Source organism: Onychomys torridus, chromosome 3 (assembly GCF_903995425.1).
Source record: "Onychomys torridus chromosome 3, mOncTor1.1, whole genome shotgun sequence".
Lineage (NCBI taxonomy): Eukaryota > Metazoa > Chordata > Mammalia > Rodentia > Cricetidae > Onychomys > Onychomys torridus.
The window spans coordinates 25,153,321-25,172,616 of record NC_050445.1 but is presented as its reverse complement, the minus strand read 5'-3'; the positions used below and the strand labels follow the sequence as shown (position 1 = coordinate 25,172,616).

General features: G+C 36.0%; 1 protein-coding gene across 1 annotated transcript in view; it reads left to right on the top strand.

The window, feature by feature from the left end:
- Nucleotides 1-19,296, top strand: part of Cntnap2 (contactin associated protein 2) — a 2,080,708-nt gene that overhangs the window by 804,620 nt on the left and 1,256,792 nt on the right. The window contains exon 4 of the mRNA XM_036182111.1: nt 16,069-16,216. Within this exon, the coding sequence (XP_036038004.1) occupies nt 16,069-16,216 (148 nt within the window). The remainder of the gene's footprint in view (nt 1-16,068; nt 16,217-19,296) is intronic.

Here is a 19,296-nt window from a genome sequence, read left to right as displayed (position 1 = left end):
ATATATTCACACTTGCCTTCGAGGGAAAAAATATCCCATTACTTCAAATAATGGTTATGAAAACCTTTGGATTTATAAATTAAAGGTAATAATCAGTCTCAAGGATTTGTTCTTAAAAGTGGACTAAGCCAAATAAAGCAATTGTGTGGATAGCAAGATACTAAGGCAATGAAAGGAGATTCGGGCGCTTTGTCAACCATGACACACCAATGTCAAGATAGTGAGAAAGACATGTTTGATATGGCAGTCTACAGTCATCCCCTTCTAAAAGTGACCAGACTCTGGTTGGAGAGTGTAGTGAAGAGTGAAATGGATAATTAGGTCATTACAGTAAATGAGAAATAAATGTCTATTGAAGACTTGCTATATCCTTTATTGTCATTTGAGTAACTCAATATTATTGCTATCTCCTTACTAATTATTTATTTTCAGTGAATGTAAGCAAAGTTAACTCCTGAGTAAAAAATGCATGATAAAAATAGGGCACTTGGCCAGATGTGATTATTCTTGTCTTTAATTCCAGGTCTCAAGAGGCAGGTCTCTGTGAGAGATTAAAACAGGACAACCCTGAGTTCCAGGACAACAGGGTTGCATGGTGAGACCCTGTCATTAAACAAACAAACAATCAAACCAATAAATAAGAATCACATTACCAAAGGACAAAAAGAAGTGAATGCAAATATTTATTGTTATAATAATCTGTTTCCTAAGAAGTACTAAGCATTCCTTCATCATTCACAAATGTACATTTAAATTCTTCATAGTACTTAAAAATGTACCAGTATGTTTTCAATCAAGATAGCTACTTTAACTGAGTGTCCAAATCCATTTCTAAATGTACCTGTTCTTAGACAGCATCCTTTATCCTTTGGGCCATATTCTATAATATGGTCCTTCTAACACTCAGCAGAGAATATGGCAGCTGAATGAATGTTAAGCAGATCTATGAAGTCTCTGAAACTACCCTCTAGAAGTCTCACAAATTGGGAGTACAACATCATTCACAATAAAAGCCAAAAAAAAAAAAAAAAAAAAGTTGAAGTCAGCACAATGAATACATAAACTCGTATCATTTTCTACATATTTTTTCTTTAAAAGGATTTGCTCAAATGTTATATTTCAAACATGTTAGGTATAATAGCTAAAAGTGCCAGTATTAGAAAATTCTCATGGCACTGGCATTATCTTATGTACCAATGCATCATTAACTTGTTTGACACACAAGGGCCATCTCTATCACAAGGAAGTCAAAAGGCCAGAATGAAAGAACAGAAACAACTGAAATTGACCTCTACGTGTTATGGTTATTATCTAACACAATAATAAGTCAGCTGTGCCAAATCAGAAGTGCAAAGCAGGACATGCTAGGCTTAAGGTAAGACATGAAGCTAATTAGTTCTAATTCAAATAGTTTCTAAAAGGAGATAGTGGTTTATGTAGGTCTGCAAAGATCACTAGGGTTTAAGTAATGGGGGCTCTGATAATCATAAATACAGTGAGAAAATGGAAATGGCTAGGTGAAGGACGTAAAATAATAATAATTCATAAGTGGGGTGGCATGGTGTGGTTGAAACACACAGTGCTTTGGTGATGGTGAATGAAGGATAGAAGTGGGAAGGTCATGGGTGATTTTGATCACAGGAAAAGTTTTTCACACCTGCTGTGTTCAGTAGTCCCAGAAAGCTTTGAAGTACTTATATAGAGATGGATATGTGGCTTGGTCACTGATGAACCAGGAAAGAAGCATGAGAACCTGATTTTTAATCCCTGGGACTATAAAGCCCACATGTCAGGTGTGGTTTCATTTTTTGCACTTGTAACCTAACAGGCAAGGTCAGGTGGAGACAGGTGGTTCTTTCAAGTGCATAGGCCAGCCAATCTAGCCAGCATGATGGACTTTAGGCTCACCGAGAGAACCTGTCTTAAAATGTAATATGCTAAGAGCTGAAGAATAATTACCAACATTGACCTCTGACCTCAACATGCATGTGTACAAGTGCATACCTATGCTAATAAGTACATAACATACACACAATCCACAAAGACATCATGCACACAAAATAAATATAAATATTAATGAAATTACATGAACATGTGTACATGAAATGTTTTTGAAGATTTATGTTATCTACTATAGAATATTCTTCTGTTACTCTTTTAGACTTAATTCAAACCATGTGAAACTGGGGTTCAAATAAAAATGCTTAATTAGGATGATAATTGCAATACAATTGAAAAATAATGCCGCTCTAGCTGTCTGTACTGAAATGACAGATGTGGGAAGACTATGCCATGTCCACAGTGATTAACTGCTTTATCGGAGCACTATTCATACCTCAGCACCAATTGGCAAGGTTCTCTGGTACACGCAGCTTCTGTTTATTTGAGTTGACTCACTTAAATCTGTCATCTGGAGATGTTAGGCAGCCAATCTAATTGATGCATAATGTTACACCCTCACTGTACTGTGTTTCATATATCCAAAGAGGCTGAGTCTGAAGAAGATGTAGTGAGCACATAGTACATCTCTCATTGTTCACAACACCAGAGTACTGTGTCATCAGCACTAGATTTTCCAAACAAGGTTGTCACTACCACCTTGTGGTGGTGGTAGTCAGAGTTCCCTGGTACAAGATACGATGATTATAGAAGAGGGTTTTTACATACATATTTTATTCTTAATTTTAGCCAAAGCTTAAACGACACGTGTATTTTAGACCATGATAACCATGATGGATATAAAACACAATAGGGCAATGATGTCTTTTGATATGAATGTTTTCTGAAGTCACTACTGCCATATCAATTATCTTGCTTTATGCACATGAATATGTTACAGCTCACAGTGAAGTGGGGTTCAGAAAAGTGTATATAGGTTTCTTCAACTCATGATACCCCTAAAACAAAAACATAAGCTTATGGCTTCTGATGTATAGTGAAATAGCAGCTGAAATAATTATTCTTGAAGAGTAACTAAGCTCACACCTCCCAACAGTAGACTGGAATTTGATAGAGGGATGTGGAGAAGAATTAGATGCCAAGATGAAGACACACACACACACACACACACACACACACACACACACACACACACAAAGCCAAGAAGAATGGACAGCTGAATTTAAAAAACGTCAACAATTCCCAGAATTTAAAATCCTGAATCATGACATGACACTAGTGGAATTCAGGTGTTTTTGGTACATGGACTGCACTCACCAAATGTGAGGTCGAACTGTTGACCTTGTGTACATCTTAGTTCACAAATGAGTCTGTCAGATATACTAAGCCTATAGGCTGAAGATGGTGCCCCGACACTGTGAATAAACCTTAGGTGACAGTCCAGGCAGCTGGCTGTTTCTGTCAACTCACATTTTTTTTTTTTTTTTTTTTTTTGGAAGCTGCTTGCATGAACTTCCTGTTTTTATTTTTTATTAGGTAATATTATTTCCTTCTTCAGTCTCTGAGGGAGTTGAAGATCAGTTAGTTATAGTTATAGTTTTCCTTGTTAAGAAATTCAGAAAAGAATCTCACTAAGTGATGTAAGCGTATAAATTTGAAAGACGTTTTAAGACAGTTCTGTTAGTAATATAAGTTAGGATAGAAAGTGAATCAGGTACACTTTGGACTTAACAAAATAGGATAGATAATGGAATTGTTTTCTCTGAATTTGTCAAATACAAATGGACTAGATATTGTTTAGGTATTTATTGCTTATAGTTATTATACTCTTGTATATAGTTTTTCTTATATTAGTTACAACTAATATGAGAAATCATTCTTCTTTCCACCTACACCCATTAGTATAATCCACTTTGTAATTATATATACACATATATATCATTTTACACACACATAGAGCAATCCAAAGTCTATATACTATATATGTATATGCACACAGATATACACACATGCATATTTATTTGCCAAGTTGACTGTATCTCTGCTTTCTTTTTATCACCCTTAATATTGCTTCTAGCACATGAAGATATGTTCTTCTTCCTCTGAGCTACATGTACCATAAAATCTGACAACAGTTTTTATTTTTATATTTTTTTATATCAAACACATCTTATGTTTCAACATATAGAGGAAAGAACTCCTCAGTATAGCATAGAGGGCACTTAACATTGATTTATAAATGAATTTATGTGGCTGTGTACCTATATTTTCTCATCTTTAACTGAAATTCATAAAGTGTTCATTATAGGAAGATTCTATAGTTTCCTTACCTTTGGGGGCTTCTCTGGAGGTCCTGTCTAGATTGGGTGATACTCTTTCTTTTTTGGAGTTTGCTGACTATAACAGTAACTCAGATAGCACATTTCACTACAAAGAGATAAAGCCACAAATTCCCTTCCTTTTTCTGCCTTCACTCTAACAGCTCAGTGAGCCATCACCTGCCAGACATAATCTATAATGACCTCTAGATCTGTCCCCAGCATTAACAAGTATACTACTCCAGAACTACAGACTTAGACAGCTGTCCCCAACCTCCACAGGCAGTTACTCTGAAACAATTACATGAAGTACAGCCACATTTTTGTGCCAAAATTTCCCAATGACCTGAACTTTTGCTGTACTTAAAAGTTTTGGTCTACAATTCATGTATGTACATAATTAATATTTATATTTTTCTGTATGTCAAAAATATCTCTGGGAGCTTATTTTGTTAACCCATTTCTTTTTATTTTATTTATTATTCTTTGAGAATCTCATGAATACAACATATTTGTACTATTCCTTGAGAGTTATATGAATACACCATAATTATATTGAACCACCACTCTCACCCTCCAATCCCTTTTCAGTCCTCGTCATGACCTCACCTTCCTTTATTTTCATTTTTAAAAATATAACTCATTGAGTCTGATTAGTAATGTACATATGTGCATGGCATAGGAGTTTGTAATCAAGAAAAGACATGGTAGGCTAGAGATTAGTCTGTTGTAGAGCATAAGTCTAGCTTGCTCCAAACCCTGGGGTACAGCGTAATTGTAGCTTGCTCAAAGCCCTGGTTTATATTTCCACACTGGAAAAATATAACAACACAATAAACTTTATTATTCTACTAAGAACAAGTATTTATAAAGAGTATACCTTTATTTGATCATTTTTATAGCTTTTTTATTTGTTCTTTACATTGAGAAACTGTTCAAGGACTGCACTGGATGTGCATTCATTTTCTCAGAAAGTACATTATTACCTCATATTTATCAGATATCACAGTGACGGTCACTTTGAAAGTCGCTACACTATACTTTTACCCTTTACAAGAGAGTGTAAAAACTTGTCAACCTTTGAAATTTAGTTATTCATACCATGTATTCAGGTTTCAGAGATAGTTTAAAGAAAAGAATTACATGCCTGGATGTTGTGGTGCAAAATGCTGCCCTCCTCATCCTTTGATTAACAATGGCATAATAAAGTATGACTTCCAGGTCCTTAGCATGGCATTCAACTTTAGGGCACCATCACGCACTGCAGGGGGAGTGTTAGATTTTATATAAGTTTTACCTCACCACTTGTGTCAACATTTGATTAGAAATTTTACATCATTGGAAAAAAATCCTATACCATGAAGATTTCAGTACTGCAAGAAACTATTTATGATGCTTAGCCTTTAATACTTTATGTACATCATTCCACACTCAGGAGGCAGAGGCAGGCAGACCTCAATGAGTTTAAGGCCAATCTGGTCTGCAAAATGAGTTACAGGATAGCCAGGGCTGTTACACAGAGCAACCCTGTCTCAAAAAAGCTACACACACATACATACACAACACACACACACACACACACACACACACACACACACACGCAAGTTCGCATGCACATACACATAAATAATAAAAGATTTGTATATGTCTTCTAATTACATTTTATAATACATAAAATAGTTTCTTCATATTTACAGTGAAATTTAAATATGGAGATCAATATGTAATCTCAGGTAAGATTTGTGTTATGTGCTATCTTTTTTTCTTTTTCTTTTTGGTTTTTCAAGACAGGGTTTCTCTGTGTAGCTTTATGCCTTTTCCTGGAACTCACTTGGTAGCCCAGGCTGGCCTGGAACTCACAGAGATCTACCTGCCTCTGCCTCCTGAGTGCTGGATTAAAGGCGTGCACCACCACTGCCCGCTGCTATCTTTTTTTCTATAAAAGGCTTTATTTGGTTTTCTTTTTATCTCTTCTCAGGATGATGCCAGGGTAGCTACTGACTCCTTATCTACTTCCATAGAATATTTTTCAAAAGCCAAGTTGAATACAATAGATGTGTAGAGTCATTTTATTCTTAGAACAATTCAATAGCTATTAAGACTTGGTTGTTAACATTGCCAGTTATTCAAAAAGTCTGATTCCAAACAACTCTCTGATTTCTTTTTTCCTTGCAGAATACTTCCATGTGCTTGACTTACAAAATTCATTGCTTATTAGCCTCATCTCAGTGCCAAGAATTGACAAAATTGCACAATAACAATTGTGCATTATCTATCTTGTCTGATTGTTTTTGGAACTTTACACAAGAGTAGCACAGGATTATGGTGAAGAACATTTTAGCCCATCTTTAAGTCTGAGGACTGACTTATCTGTAATCTGCAACATTGCCTTTGTAGTCGTTCCAGTTCCCAGCTTAGATAAACAAATTTTGCTTCAAAGTTAAAGTGATGGTCATCTATTTGTAGTTCTAAATTATTCAATTCAGAAGGAAAATAAAATTCTCATATGCATGAGAGAGCATGGGCATAGCTATATAAATATCAAGCGATGCTTAATCTTCTGTTATTCAAAAAAGAGAACATTAAAGGTTTGAATAAAATACAGAATTTTTGTCAGTTGGGAGCTGTAATTTTCTACTTACTTCAGGTCTGACTGAAGCTAACACGAGTGTCTCTGTAGGACACCAATAAAACAAATATATTTGTTCAGCTAAGTCAATTTCACTAATTTGTTAAGAAGAATCTGTTAAGTGAATCATTTAGCATCCTATAAACAAAACAAAGGGTGATAATTGTGCAAATTATTCTTTCCAACTTATTGAGTTGGCAACATGTAAACAAAGGCAAGTATCTATACTTTGGGTAAAGTAATTAAGTTCATGCACATTGAGATTTTAATTTAGAAAGATTTCTCTTATATGAACACTGACTTGAGGAAGAAAGAATCCAGATGGAAGGAGAGGACCAGAGAGCTGTAAGAAGAAAAAGTGGATTTGACAAAATGTACTGGCCTCTGGAATAGGAAGCTGGTATTGGAGACATAGGGCATGTATCAATGTGAAGCAACTGAGGCAAAGAAGGGGGCTGATGCAGCAGAAGAACCCTGCATAGGAGGCCAGGAGGATGGCAATGTTAGCAAACATAAGAAGGAAATAAGAACAGGTGTGGGAGCTCACAGTGACTCCAATTTGTGCCTTGATTCAATCTTGACACGAGGGAGTTCAAGCTTGTCTTTACTCTCTAAAGTTTGATAACAGGATGTTTGGCCAAAGGCATGGTTACCAGATGTCTTGAGAATTAAGGAGATGTTTATACTTGTTTGTGCCTTGAATCATGATGTCCTTGAGAGGGGGAGGTCATTTGTTCCCCTTTGTAGACTATATTCTAAACAGTATTAGTAAATAAGAAACACAGAGCCCAAATACAGAGGTAATAGCCAAAGAGATCAGAGAGCCATGAGTAGCTTTAGCTTACCACCAGCAGTAGCTTCCCCAGAGAGAGAGCTTCTTCCTGTCTGACTTGTCTTTTTATTGTCTTTCTGTTCTGCCTTCTCATTGGCTCTAAACCCAACCACATGACTCCCTCATCACTGCCTGTCTATACAGACTTCCAGGTCTCTATGGTTGGTACTGGGATTAAAGGTTCTTGTCCACTACTCTTGGCTATGTCCTTGACCACACAGAGACTCTGCCTGCCATGTGATCAGATTAAGGGTGTGTGCTACCACTGCCTGACTCTGCTTATGGCTTACTTTGACCTCTGATCTCCAGGCAACCTTATTTATTAACATACAAATAAAATCACATTTCAGCACAAATAAAATATCACCATATCCCTTGCTTTGGATATAAAAAGGCCTTGAGAAATAAACTTAGGGCTGCTGTGGTACTGACTCAGAGCCCTCCCGAAGCTATCCTGTGCCTCTGTCTTTTACTTTTATGTCTACATCTCTATTTTTCCTATCTAATATTTCTTAATCCTACTGCCCTTTTCAGGATGATTTGAGGACAAGCTTTGAAGATCCATAAACAGAGTTCTTTTGGCTTATGCTTTTGTATATCAGTTTCAAACACCTCCTGCCTTCTCAAACAAAGACAACTGCTAGAAAGCTGAAAATGCAGGCTCATTTTGCAAACTCCAACTTATGGCTGAAGAAAGGGCTACAGGAATTGATCCCTGATATTAGCCTTAAAATGATGAATCCTTTACTGAGATTGAGATGATTAGGAAGACCAGAGAGTAGGCACCATGCCATTCTTGTCCTGGAATCTAAATGAGATCATAACCCCAATGATGAAGAATACCAAGTTTTCAAAGAGTCACATGTCCTTAGAATTTACAAAGGAGGTTTGAGTTTTAAATTATCAGTGCTAGAGATTAACTGTAGGAGAAAAAGATAGCTAGTGTGACCTATAAACTTAGGGAGCTGCATATGAAGCTGTTTGGGAGATTAAAATAATATATGTATTATAATTTAATACATTAAAATGGGTTAAAGAAATTTAGAGGTGTTCTATAGATTTACTTTTAAATGAATGACACTTGATTTTGTTTTCACTAAAAAATTTGAGGCAAAGAGGGTTTTTTAAAGAAAGAAAATAACATGAGAATGGGGACAATGAGAAGCCAGGAGTGTAAAGGGTGTGGGAAGGTGAAAGACAGTACAGGCAGGAAGCACTCTTCAATGGGATGTGAAAGGAGAGCAGGAAGGAACAAGTTGTAGATGACTCACTTGTTTTACCCACTTGTCAGTTGACACATACTCTGGTTGTTTCTAGAGTGACCAACACTGAAACTAATAGACAATTCCATATACACACTCTTACATAAGTGAGATTCTCATATTTTCATGACTACTGTGATTGCTGGTTTTGTTTATGGAACTTCCAAACTGTTTGCCAAGTTGAGTACAACTTTTTACATTTCAAACAACAGTGGACAAAGAATCTACTGAAAATTGTTTTGTAGTCCTTGATATCTTCAAGAGTGTGTTTACATTTTTGATTGTTACATTTTAGTAAATCCTTATGCCAGAGTTATGGTTATTTTAAGTTGAATATACCTAACTACCAATGATGCTTAAAACTCTAACTAGATTTGATGTTATTAAACTCAGAAAAGTAAACTGAGATGGAAACTTTAGGGAACTTGAGCTATGAGAAAATTGAAAGAGTTCTAGATAGATGAATTTCCAACTGAATATTCTGAGAACTTCAGTGAATGAAATCAAAAGAAGGTCATTAAAATGACCTCACTTTTGAAAGAGGACAGGGAATAGTGTGGCTAGTGGTAACTCATGGACACATTTAAGCTGTTGAATAATGATAATAGCAACGTGATCAGAGGTCAAATAAGGAGATTTCAAGGTGCCTAACCGTGGAAACAGCTTTGCCTAAGAAAACTAAAAAAAAAAAAAAAAAAAAAAAAAAAGTGATTGTATTATTTTTACTAGTTTTTTTTTTTTTTTTCTGTCAAAAGAAAGGTAAGAAACTGAAGAAGGGGCTTATTAGTTAAGAGCACTAGCTGCATTAGTAGAGGACCCAGGTTTAGTTCCCAGCACTACATAGTGGCTAACAGGGTTTGTAGGTCTAGTCCAAAGGGATATTCCATGGGCATGGTACACAGGTAGTGCACAGACACATACATGCAGGACATAAATTCATGCATGTTAAAGCACTTAAAAAAAATGAAAGTGTAAGTGACTAGGATAAGGCTCACACTTAAAGAGAATGAAGAGTAGCCTAAGCCATTTTTTCCAAAAGTATTTTCAGCACAAGGCAGTAGGGAACTAACACTAATAAAAATGGAAGAATGGTAACTTAACAGTCACATTGGGGGATTTCCTTCCCTATGCCTATGAAAAATGATAGTCAAATATATGATGAAAGATTACTGTCTGAAGACCCAGGAAAAACTATTTTTGCCTCAGTAGATATCTCTAAAACCATTGCTAGATATTAATCATGCAATTGAAAGTAAAAAGTACTAAATGTTATGCTCATGTAAAATAGAATGCATATTTATATTAAGTTCAGAAAGTGTAAAGCCATTACAAAATGCTCAAGTCAGTCAATACATTTAGCATAAGAAGTATTTACATTTTGTTGCATAAAGGTATCCAAATGAATGATTTCATGTTCAGGGAATAAAAAAATTAAAAATAGAGATTTATTTAGTTATTATGAATCCTTACCCTAAACAATACTTGACCCCTTTCCTGCATGCATGCTCCTGAGAATGTTGAGTTGTCCATACAGAAAGGGATTTAGTACAGAAACTTTCCAATGAATGTGTTCTCATGTTCACGGCATTAACACTTATCATAAACTCAAGAAAAGCTTTGTTTATTTACAAAGCATACCCTGAAGACAAGTTCCATCACTTCCCTGAGATGCTTAAGACTAGTTTCAGTTGAAAAGTGAACAAATTGCCATGTAAGTACATCTGAGAGCCAGTCAGAAGGGAGTAGCAGTCCTGCATTGAACATTTTAGTCAAACTGTAAATCTGTGGTTACTGAAATGTGGTTACTGAAATAAATTTTGGCCATTTCTGTGGGGCTTGATTGAGGGAAACTCAGAGAAACTCCCTGTGCAATTGTTTACTATTTTTTATACCAGTGTTATTGAACACTCTGTACTTAATGCAGAATCATTTCTTTTGCATAAGAATTTGAGAAATTTCTCCTGGGGCTTAGTGCCAGGAGGGTTAGCCTTTAAGAAACTGGTTGGATTTTATGTTAAAAGATAAGTTGAATCCTTCAACTGACTCTATGTGCTTACTATAGGAGGAATCCCATTTTATACCACAGAGCAGAGAAAGGTTGTTAAAGCTATACACACACACACACATGCTTGTATGCTCTCACACATGTTCAGTTTTCTGTTTTTAATATATTTTTTCTTGAATTAGCATATAGATAACTGCTTTAACCAAGTGTCATACATATAATTCCATTCAAAACTCAAAAAACTCAAAAGTTCTCTCTCTCCCTCTTTTTTTTTTTTTTTTTTTTGGTTTTTCGAGACAGCGTTTCTCTGTGTGCTTTTGCATCTTTCCTGGAACTCGCTTTGAAGAGCAGGCTGGCCTCAAACTCACAGAGATCCCCCTGGCTCTGCCTCCGAGTGCTGGGATTAAAGGCGTGTGTCACCACCAGCAAAAGTTCTCTTTGTAATGTCCCCCTTGACTGGGTCCCACTTTCCCTATCTACTCTGTGGCATTCTATCACCTTCCAACTGAGAAATTACTTATTGACTCCTGACTTCACCATGGATCAACTAGCAGTTTTTATGCTCATTTTTATCATGCCAGACACAGCTTTATGTACTATGTAAAATATTCAGATTTTCTTTTGGTAGTACAATAAACAGTAAAACAAAATATCAATGCACAAACTGCACAGGGAAATATTGCCAATATCACCCTGAATGCAAGAAGCCAGGGGTAAATCCTTGGCCTTAGATTCAAGGAAAGGAAAAGTTAATCATCCAGTAAATAATGTTAAGGTACTTGCATAGGTGTGAGAAAATTAAGAGGAAGAGGTATATTCAACCAAGTCAAGACTGGTAGTTGTCAAAGAAAGTGTTGCCTCTCACAAGCTATTAGAACTCTTGACCTTTGTCTCTCATTTGCATTGGCTCATGAACCAAATATGTATTTTCAGCAAACTTCCAGTGACTGTCCAATATGAACCTGCTGGATTTGATGGATGAGAGAGTTAACTTTTGTTTTACTGCTATAGTGTTTCTTTTGAATTTTGTACAATCATTTCTGTTTCTCCCACAGTCCTGTGATTTCTAACCACTTTGCATAATTATAATGACAACCTTATAACTCTGGGAAATTTTTATTCATTACCCTAGTGTCTTCTTGAATAAGACCAGCATGATCTATTTTTTTTTCTTGTAGGATATTATCAAGCATATGACTTATTCACTATAAATAGAGAATAAAAATAGCAAGAATGTATATATAAATGGCTAGGATTTGGTGTATGCAGAGCTTTATTCTTTCATTTCATGAAGAAATAGGTAGTTGTTGACCATTGGCCCCTTGTACTTAAGGAATCAAATGCAGAGGGACCAAATAGGTATAGTCTAGAATTTCATGAGGTGCCTTTAGTATAGCTGGGATTTGAGAAGTGTGGTCAGGGAATATACCTATAGTCTGAAGTGCTGTCAGGATGTGTGTGACCCGCTGGATGAAAACAATGAGTACAGAGAGATTCCAGGGTAAGGGGCCAGAAAGAGTGGGCAAGAGCATAACCTGGGAACTCATAGTGATGCTACAAAATGGCAAATCCTTTTTTCAATTTTGATATAAGTTGTTAGAATGGGGAAATAAAAATAAAACCACAAATAAATAGAATTACAGGTGAAATGATCATAGTGGTCACAGTTCATAATATCAAAGTGAAGAATAGACACTGTCTCTACTGAAGTAGAGATGTCTTCAACTGGCACACTGTCACCCACATTAGGAAGCACACCTGTTTGATGTTATTGCGCTCACCTTGCAATCTCCTAACTTCACTGCTCTCAGTAACGCTGAGATGTCTATCCATGCCAATTTACACAAAGGTTGTGGGTTTTAGTTTCAATTTTAATTAAGCAAAATCTTAATACAATGTCTCATTAGTTTGCTGGATATGTTATGAAGTTTTATGAGGACTAAATATACTTATTCTATTCATAAAATATCTTACAAGTCACACCTCAGACTCCATGGTAGTGCATTTGAGGGGAAACATTAGTTCGCACATACCACACAGAGTACTAGTCTAAATATTCAGTCTGATGAGTTACATGCTTCAGTAGTTTAAAACTCTTTCTCTAAAGTTTACTGGATTTTAAATGCCAAGTAGTGACTTTGGGATCCTGTCTGAATGCAGCACAGGCTTTACCAATTCAGTCTCTTAGGAGGAAGATGACATAACTCATTCCTATGGCACCAGCCAAACATGCACCCAGCTCAAGATTGTTTTTATCACCACCCCAAAAAAGGAAAATAAAATCATCCAAGGAGAGAAGCTGGTGTCTACTCCTAATTTTTACTGTTTGTAAGATAAGAAAGGACAGGTTATGTATTTCATAAGTTGCTGTTAAAGCACAAAGAACATAAGACAGAGAAATGTGCTGAACATTACACCCAGAGCACATATTATATGGTACTTTATGTAAATGTTTGCTTCTCATATTGGACCATCTGAATTACCATGTGAGCCATAGGAATAATTAGAGTACATGGAAATTTTTTGATTATTAAAAAAAAAAAAACCTTCAGTGTTATTGATTATTTTAAAGTTAATCTTGTGAGGGACTTACAATGTATCTGAAAAATGATCTTTTCTCTGTGTTTGTGCAATTTATAGGGTTGTCAGTCTAAGAGTAACAGCAAAATTAAGTATTGCATTATGTTGCTAGTTACTGATTATAAAGCACTGTGAGTTACATGACTGCTGTGTTAACCAAAATAATAATAGTCAAAACATCCTACCCTGCACAAGCATACAAATCACAGCCAACAGAGGAAAAGCAATAGCAGCAGCAGACAACCAACAGGTTGCTGTAAATTGATTGTTTTATTTTTAGTCTTCAGTGATAAATTTTGCTGGTGTTTTTGAGCCTCTGGAAAGCTCTTATTATTCTATAATATCTGTTTAGATGAAGGTTGAGTTTTAAATGGCCTTATTTTATAAGTTAAAGCTTCAAGCTTTTTTTTTGAAAGCAGATTTCCAAATCTTAATATTTTTGTAAAAAAAATTAGTCTATGTCTTATTTCTTCCTTTTTTCAGTTATGTGAAAAACTGCAATCAGAGAAAGAATGAAATTATTTTAGAACAACTTTCCAAGACCAATGGCAGTTAAATTACAAAGCAGTACAAGCTCTGATGGGCAGTCCACATTTAGTCAACAAGGCTATTCAGACTTAAATTGCTTATAACAAAATGATGGAGGTGATATTGGTGGTAATTGCCACAATAGAAGCATGTTTGTTAAAAAAATGAGTCAAAAGAGAAAATATTGATCATGTCAACAATTCGTGGAAGCAAAAATGAAAAGTAAAATACACAAGTAAAATGGATTATTTGGAGGACAAGGCAGACATCAATTCAATAATGGCAGTGTGGGAGACAGAAATTCTCAATAAGATTTTCAATTTTGTATTCAAGTGTATAATATGAAAATAAAATATATTGTGTCTATGTAGAAAATGCATTTATTTCTATCTGAAAATATAATTTTCAAATACAGTAAATAGATGGATGAGCTTGTGACTTTGCCCTGGTTTCTCTTGCCTAGGCGTTAAACATCCAGTTATCACATTTCATCTCTGTGAGTCCAAATGTTGACCAGAGAAAATAGAATACTTAGAAAAATTAGTTTTCTGTAGGGAACAACAATGCAGAATGTACAAAATCTTTAACTAACAACATATGATATAAATATTGGGTTATTTTGTTAAATTCTTGGCTGCACCTCTGTCTGTAGTCTCACATTTTAAAAATACTACTATATTGAGATATATTTACCACTTTGGATGGTTTACAATATGAATGGTAAGGCCTGCCTACCCCTTTCTGCAGTGAATAAAATTTCAGGTTTCTATGTGTGCAAATGTGTGTGTCTCTGGTGCCTTTTCTTTGGCTCTTTTTTTCCTGTTATTTTGTTTTGTCCTACTCTGATTTGTTTTTATTTTATTTTATTATTTGTTTAGATGCCTGTTTGTTTTTTAATAGAAGCAAGAAAGAAAAGGTGTGGATTATGCTGTCTGAGGAGGTGGGAAGGAGCTGGAAGTAGTTGTGGGAGGAGAAACCATAGTCTGAATGTAGTGTGTGAAAAAAACCAATCTCTTTTCAATAAATAGAAGAAAGGAAAAACAAAATTTCAGTTAGGATCATGTATAAATCTCAAAACATTCTTGGATTTGAAGAGACGTGCTGAATGGTATATTGTAGTGAATCATTATATTGATAACCCTTTAGGAAAAGCTACACTACCTTTTGACGAGCTGGACACCCTCCACTTCTCAAATTTTCCAGCAGATGTTGACTCCTAAATTCAGTATCGGTAGACCTTCATTCTCCATGCTTTCAGACATGTTTGTGTTACCCAATACTCTGCCAGTTGCTTAGCAAAGAAACTGAAAGGTATGCCAAATAACCAAACCACCCCAGAGCTACTCTTAGGGGTTTCTGGCTTTCCCAGGTATAGATGGTCACCACAGATACAACTGCTTCACCTGTCCCTGACAGCTGTCATATGAAATGACAAAAGAGCTTTCGGTAGCTCTTTGGGGAGATATTTTTGTGTATAAAGGGAATATCTGGTTACTTTAGCCAATTTTTCACTTAAAATAATATTTTTTTTTCTTTTCTTTCCCCCACAAATGTGTGTTGTTGTGTATGTCTGTATATATGAGGTCACATGTGTGTACGTGTGTTGAAGCCCCACATTGATTCTTGGTCTCTTTGTCCATTACTTTCCACTTTATTTCCTGCGGCAGGTTCTCATGGGACTAGGAGCTTGTCTCTTCTACTAGTCTAGCTAGCTCGCTTGTCCTGGGGATCCTATCTCTCTGGAGTGCTGGAATTCCTGTAGGCCCCACATCTGCTGACTTTTGTAAGAGGTCTAGGACCCAATCTTCAATCCTCAGCTTGCATGACAAGTGTTTTACCCATTTTGTTATCTCTGCAAAGCACCAAAACAGCAAATTTTTAAATAAAATAAATGAAAAATCTTGTTTTCAATTTGTTTCTGATGTGAGAAAATGAAACTTTATCACTGGAGAAGAAAATATACCTTTTTCAAGGTGGTGTTCTTCATGGGTTTTCAAATGCATTTCTCTTTGCAGGCTTTTCCTGGAAATGTCAATTCTGACAGTGTGGTCCGTCATGACCTGCAGCATGCCATTGTTGCCCGTTATGTCCGCATTGTACCCCTGGACTGGAATGGAGAAGGCCACATAGGGCTGCGTGCAGAAGTCTACGGCTGCTCTTACTGTGAGTGCCAAGTGTCAAGTTTACAGTCATGTCATGGGCCAACTTCATTGAAATAGCAAACTTTTTTTTTAAAGTTTCTTATGTTCTTTAAAAATGAGCTCTCTCTCTCTCTCTCTCTCTCTCTCTCTCTCTCTCTCTCTCTCTCTGTTTCTGTCTGTCTGTCTCTGTCTCTCTCTCTCTCTCTCTCTCTCTCTCTCTCTCTCTCACACACACACACACACACACACACACACACACACACACACACCTGTATGTATATAGACTGGGCTGTTGTCCCTATTATAACACAGTTATAAAATATTAACTGAGTGCTGGGGAGCTGAGCCTTCACCGAGTCCTGAGTTCTGTTCTCAGCCACCTCATGTCTAGATGTGGTAGTTGATGACTATAATCAGAGCATGAGGCACTTAGAGTCAGGAAAATCAGAAGTTCAAAGTCATCTTCAGTTGCATGGTTAGCTTGTGACAATCTTGAGCTGAGATGAATGAGACCTTGTGTCAAAAACAGTTATTTTAAAAAGAGTGCATTAGCCGGGCTGTGCTGGCACACACATTTAATCCCAGCACTCATGAGGCAGAGCCAGGCTGATTTCTGTGAGTTCAAGGCCAGCCTGGGCTACCAAGTGAGTTCCAGGAAAGGCACAAAGCTACACAGAGAAACCCTGTCTCAAAAACAAAAACAAAAACAAACAAACAAACAAAAAAGAGTGTTTTAAGTGATGAAGATAGAGGGTGATTTTGCTCACTACACTGAAGTAGTGAGAACTCCCGAGTGACCTACACACCATCCACCTTTCTGGCTTTCAATGAAGGGCTGAGATCAGTTTTGAAGGCTTCCTTTCGCTCACTTAGGCTCTCTTGACTTGTCATTCTTCTTTAGAAGTCAACAACTAGAAATTTTAAGGTTTTTAAATATTTGTTTAAGCACGTGTGTGTCCAGGGTATGTATGTAGTCAGAGGATGACTACTTGGAGTTGGTTCTTTCCTTTGGTCATATGGTCATGAGATCTTAGATCGTCAGGCTTGGTAGCAAATGCCTTTACCTGCTGAGCCAGCCTGTTGGCCTCCACCCCTGGGTTGTGATGTCAGTTGTATTATACATTTTTGTTAGTTTCATTTTGCATGAAAGGTTTCTTTTTATTTAATTGTGCTTTAATACTCATCTTTAAAAAGTGCTTAACTATGTCACACCTAAATCTAATGGATCCAGTATGTGGTTTGGGGGAAATGGAAGGTTACTCTCTGTTTTGTTTTTTTTGTTTGTTTGTTTGTTTGTTTTTGTTTTTTTTTTTGGCTTGCCACCCTTGTCCAAGATTTTCAACAGGAGTGTCAGTAGGTGCCTAAAAGGGCAACAATGTTAAATCCTAAATATATTGCTGTTTACTATGCACACATATCTGTGATAAAGCTTAATTTATAAATTAGGTATGGTAAGAGATTTTCAATATTAATGAAATAGAACAACTAAACAATATGCTGTAATTGAAGATGTTTAAACTTCACATTTTTTTCATTTCCATAATTTAATATTGAATATTTTGGAAAGTAGTTGAACATGGGGCACTAAATCTATAAAAATCAAAAGATAGGAGACTAATGTATTTCTCTTTCTCTTCTGCCCTCTTCCTTTCCTATCTTTTTTCTCCCTTGCCTCCTCTTTACCTTTCCTCTGGGCCTCCTTATCTACCTATATTTGTGTTTACATCTGCCTACATAAGACCTCAACCACATCAACACTCTATCTGTAGAAGTTCCTTCAGGTCAAACTTGATGATGGATTCTTTTAAAGAAGTATGCCCTCACTTATTTTCTTTGTGAATTCCTGCTAACACAAAGTCACTTTAAAAATTGCTACATTTTTGAAGCTGCTAGATAATATACATTCTATCTGCAAACACTGGCTTCATAATATTAAATCTCCAGTATTATATTTTCCTGTCAACCCAGGAAATGTTTTTCCTATTCTGCCAATTGCACAGAGGAGGGAAAATGTTGGGAATGGACAGGGAGGGGAATGAGCTTTCTGCAAGAAACAGCCCATTAAACTTTCCCCTATCATTTCTTACAGATCCATAAACATAAATAGTCACTATAACCATAAAGTGCAAACTTCCTTTTTTGAGAAGGCTTCTTAAAATTAATGGAACACTTAATATTTTATAATAAAGAATATGTAAAGCTTTCATGTCTGTGAGGATTTAGTTGCAAAGACTCTTGCAAGCAATAGCTGCAGAGATAATGAAATAATATCTTAGTTCACAGACAAATTCTTAAGAATGAAATAAAGTGGCCATGGGAATTATCTAAATGTTCATACATTAATTTTATTTGATCATCATATTATACACACACACACACACATATATATGTATGTATAAGTTCCATATATAGTATAAAGAACAATAGATTTAGCTTATTGGAAGTATGTAGCAATTCAAGGAGATGAGTTAGATCTTTGGGAAAAGCTAACACAGAACCTCAACATAAATTAAGGTCTTTCCTACTGTATGTTATGGTGTTCAGGGACACAGGAGACAGAGCATCATCCAACTGGTTTATTTTATTAAAATTTTTGTTAGAAATAGCCCTATTTTTGAATTATTAATTCTTTACTCTTATTCTATTGTATAAACCAATATGCAAATTGATAAACATTGAGTTGTGCTTATTTTTTTTTTCTTATATTTGCTTGTTTTAGAGTGGCTGCTAGTGTTTCTGATGGTATAGATATAGAAAGTTGTGGAACTCTGTCCTCTAGGTGTGACACAGGTTTACTATCTTGACATCAAAACAGATATGATTACCTGTTTGAAAACCTCCCAAGATTTCTTCCACTTGTACTCCCATTGAAAGTGGGAGATTAAATAGGCAGTGCTTTTGTGCATTGGGCTCTTCTACTCCAAAGTTTATGCCAGATATTAGCATGGGCTGTGGGAGAGAGAGAGAGACCCTTCTTCCTTGCTGTTTCTGCCTTTAAGTTGATCATATCATACTCAGTTAAATTTATGAGTTCTCCAAGTTAGGCTTGGGTAGAGTTATCATTTCAGTATGCCTTCATTTTCTTATCTGTAGTGAAGAGAT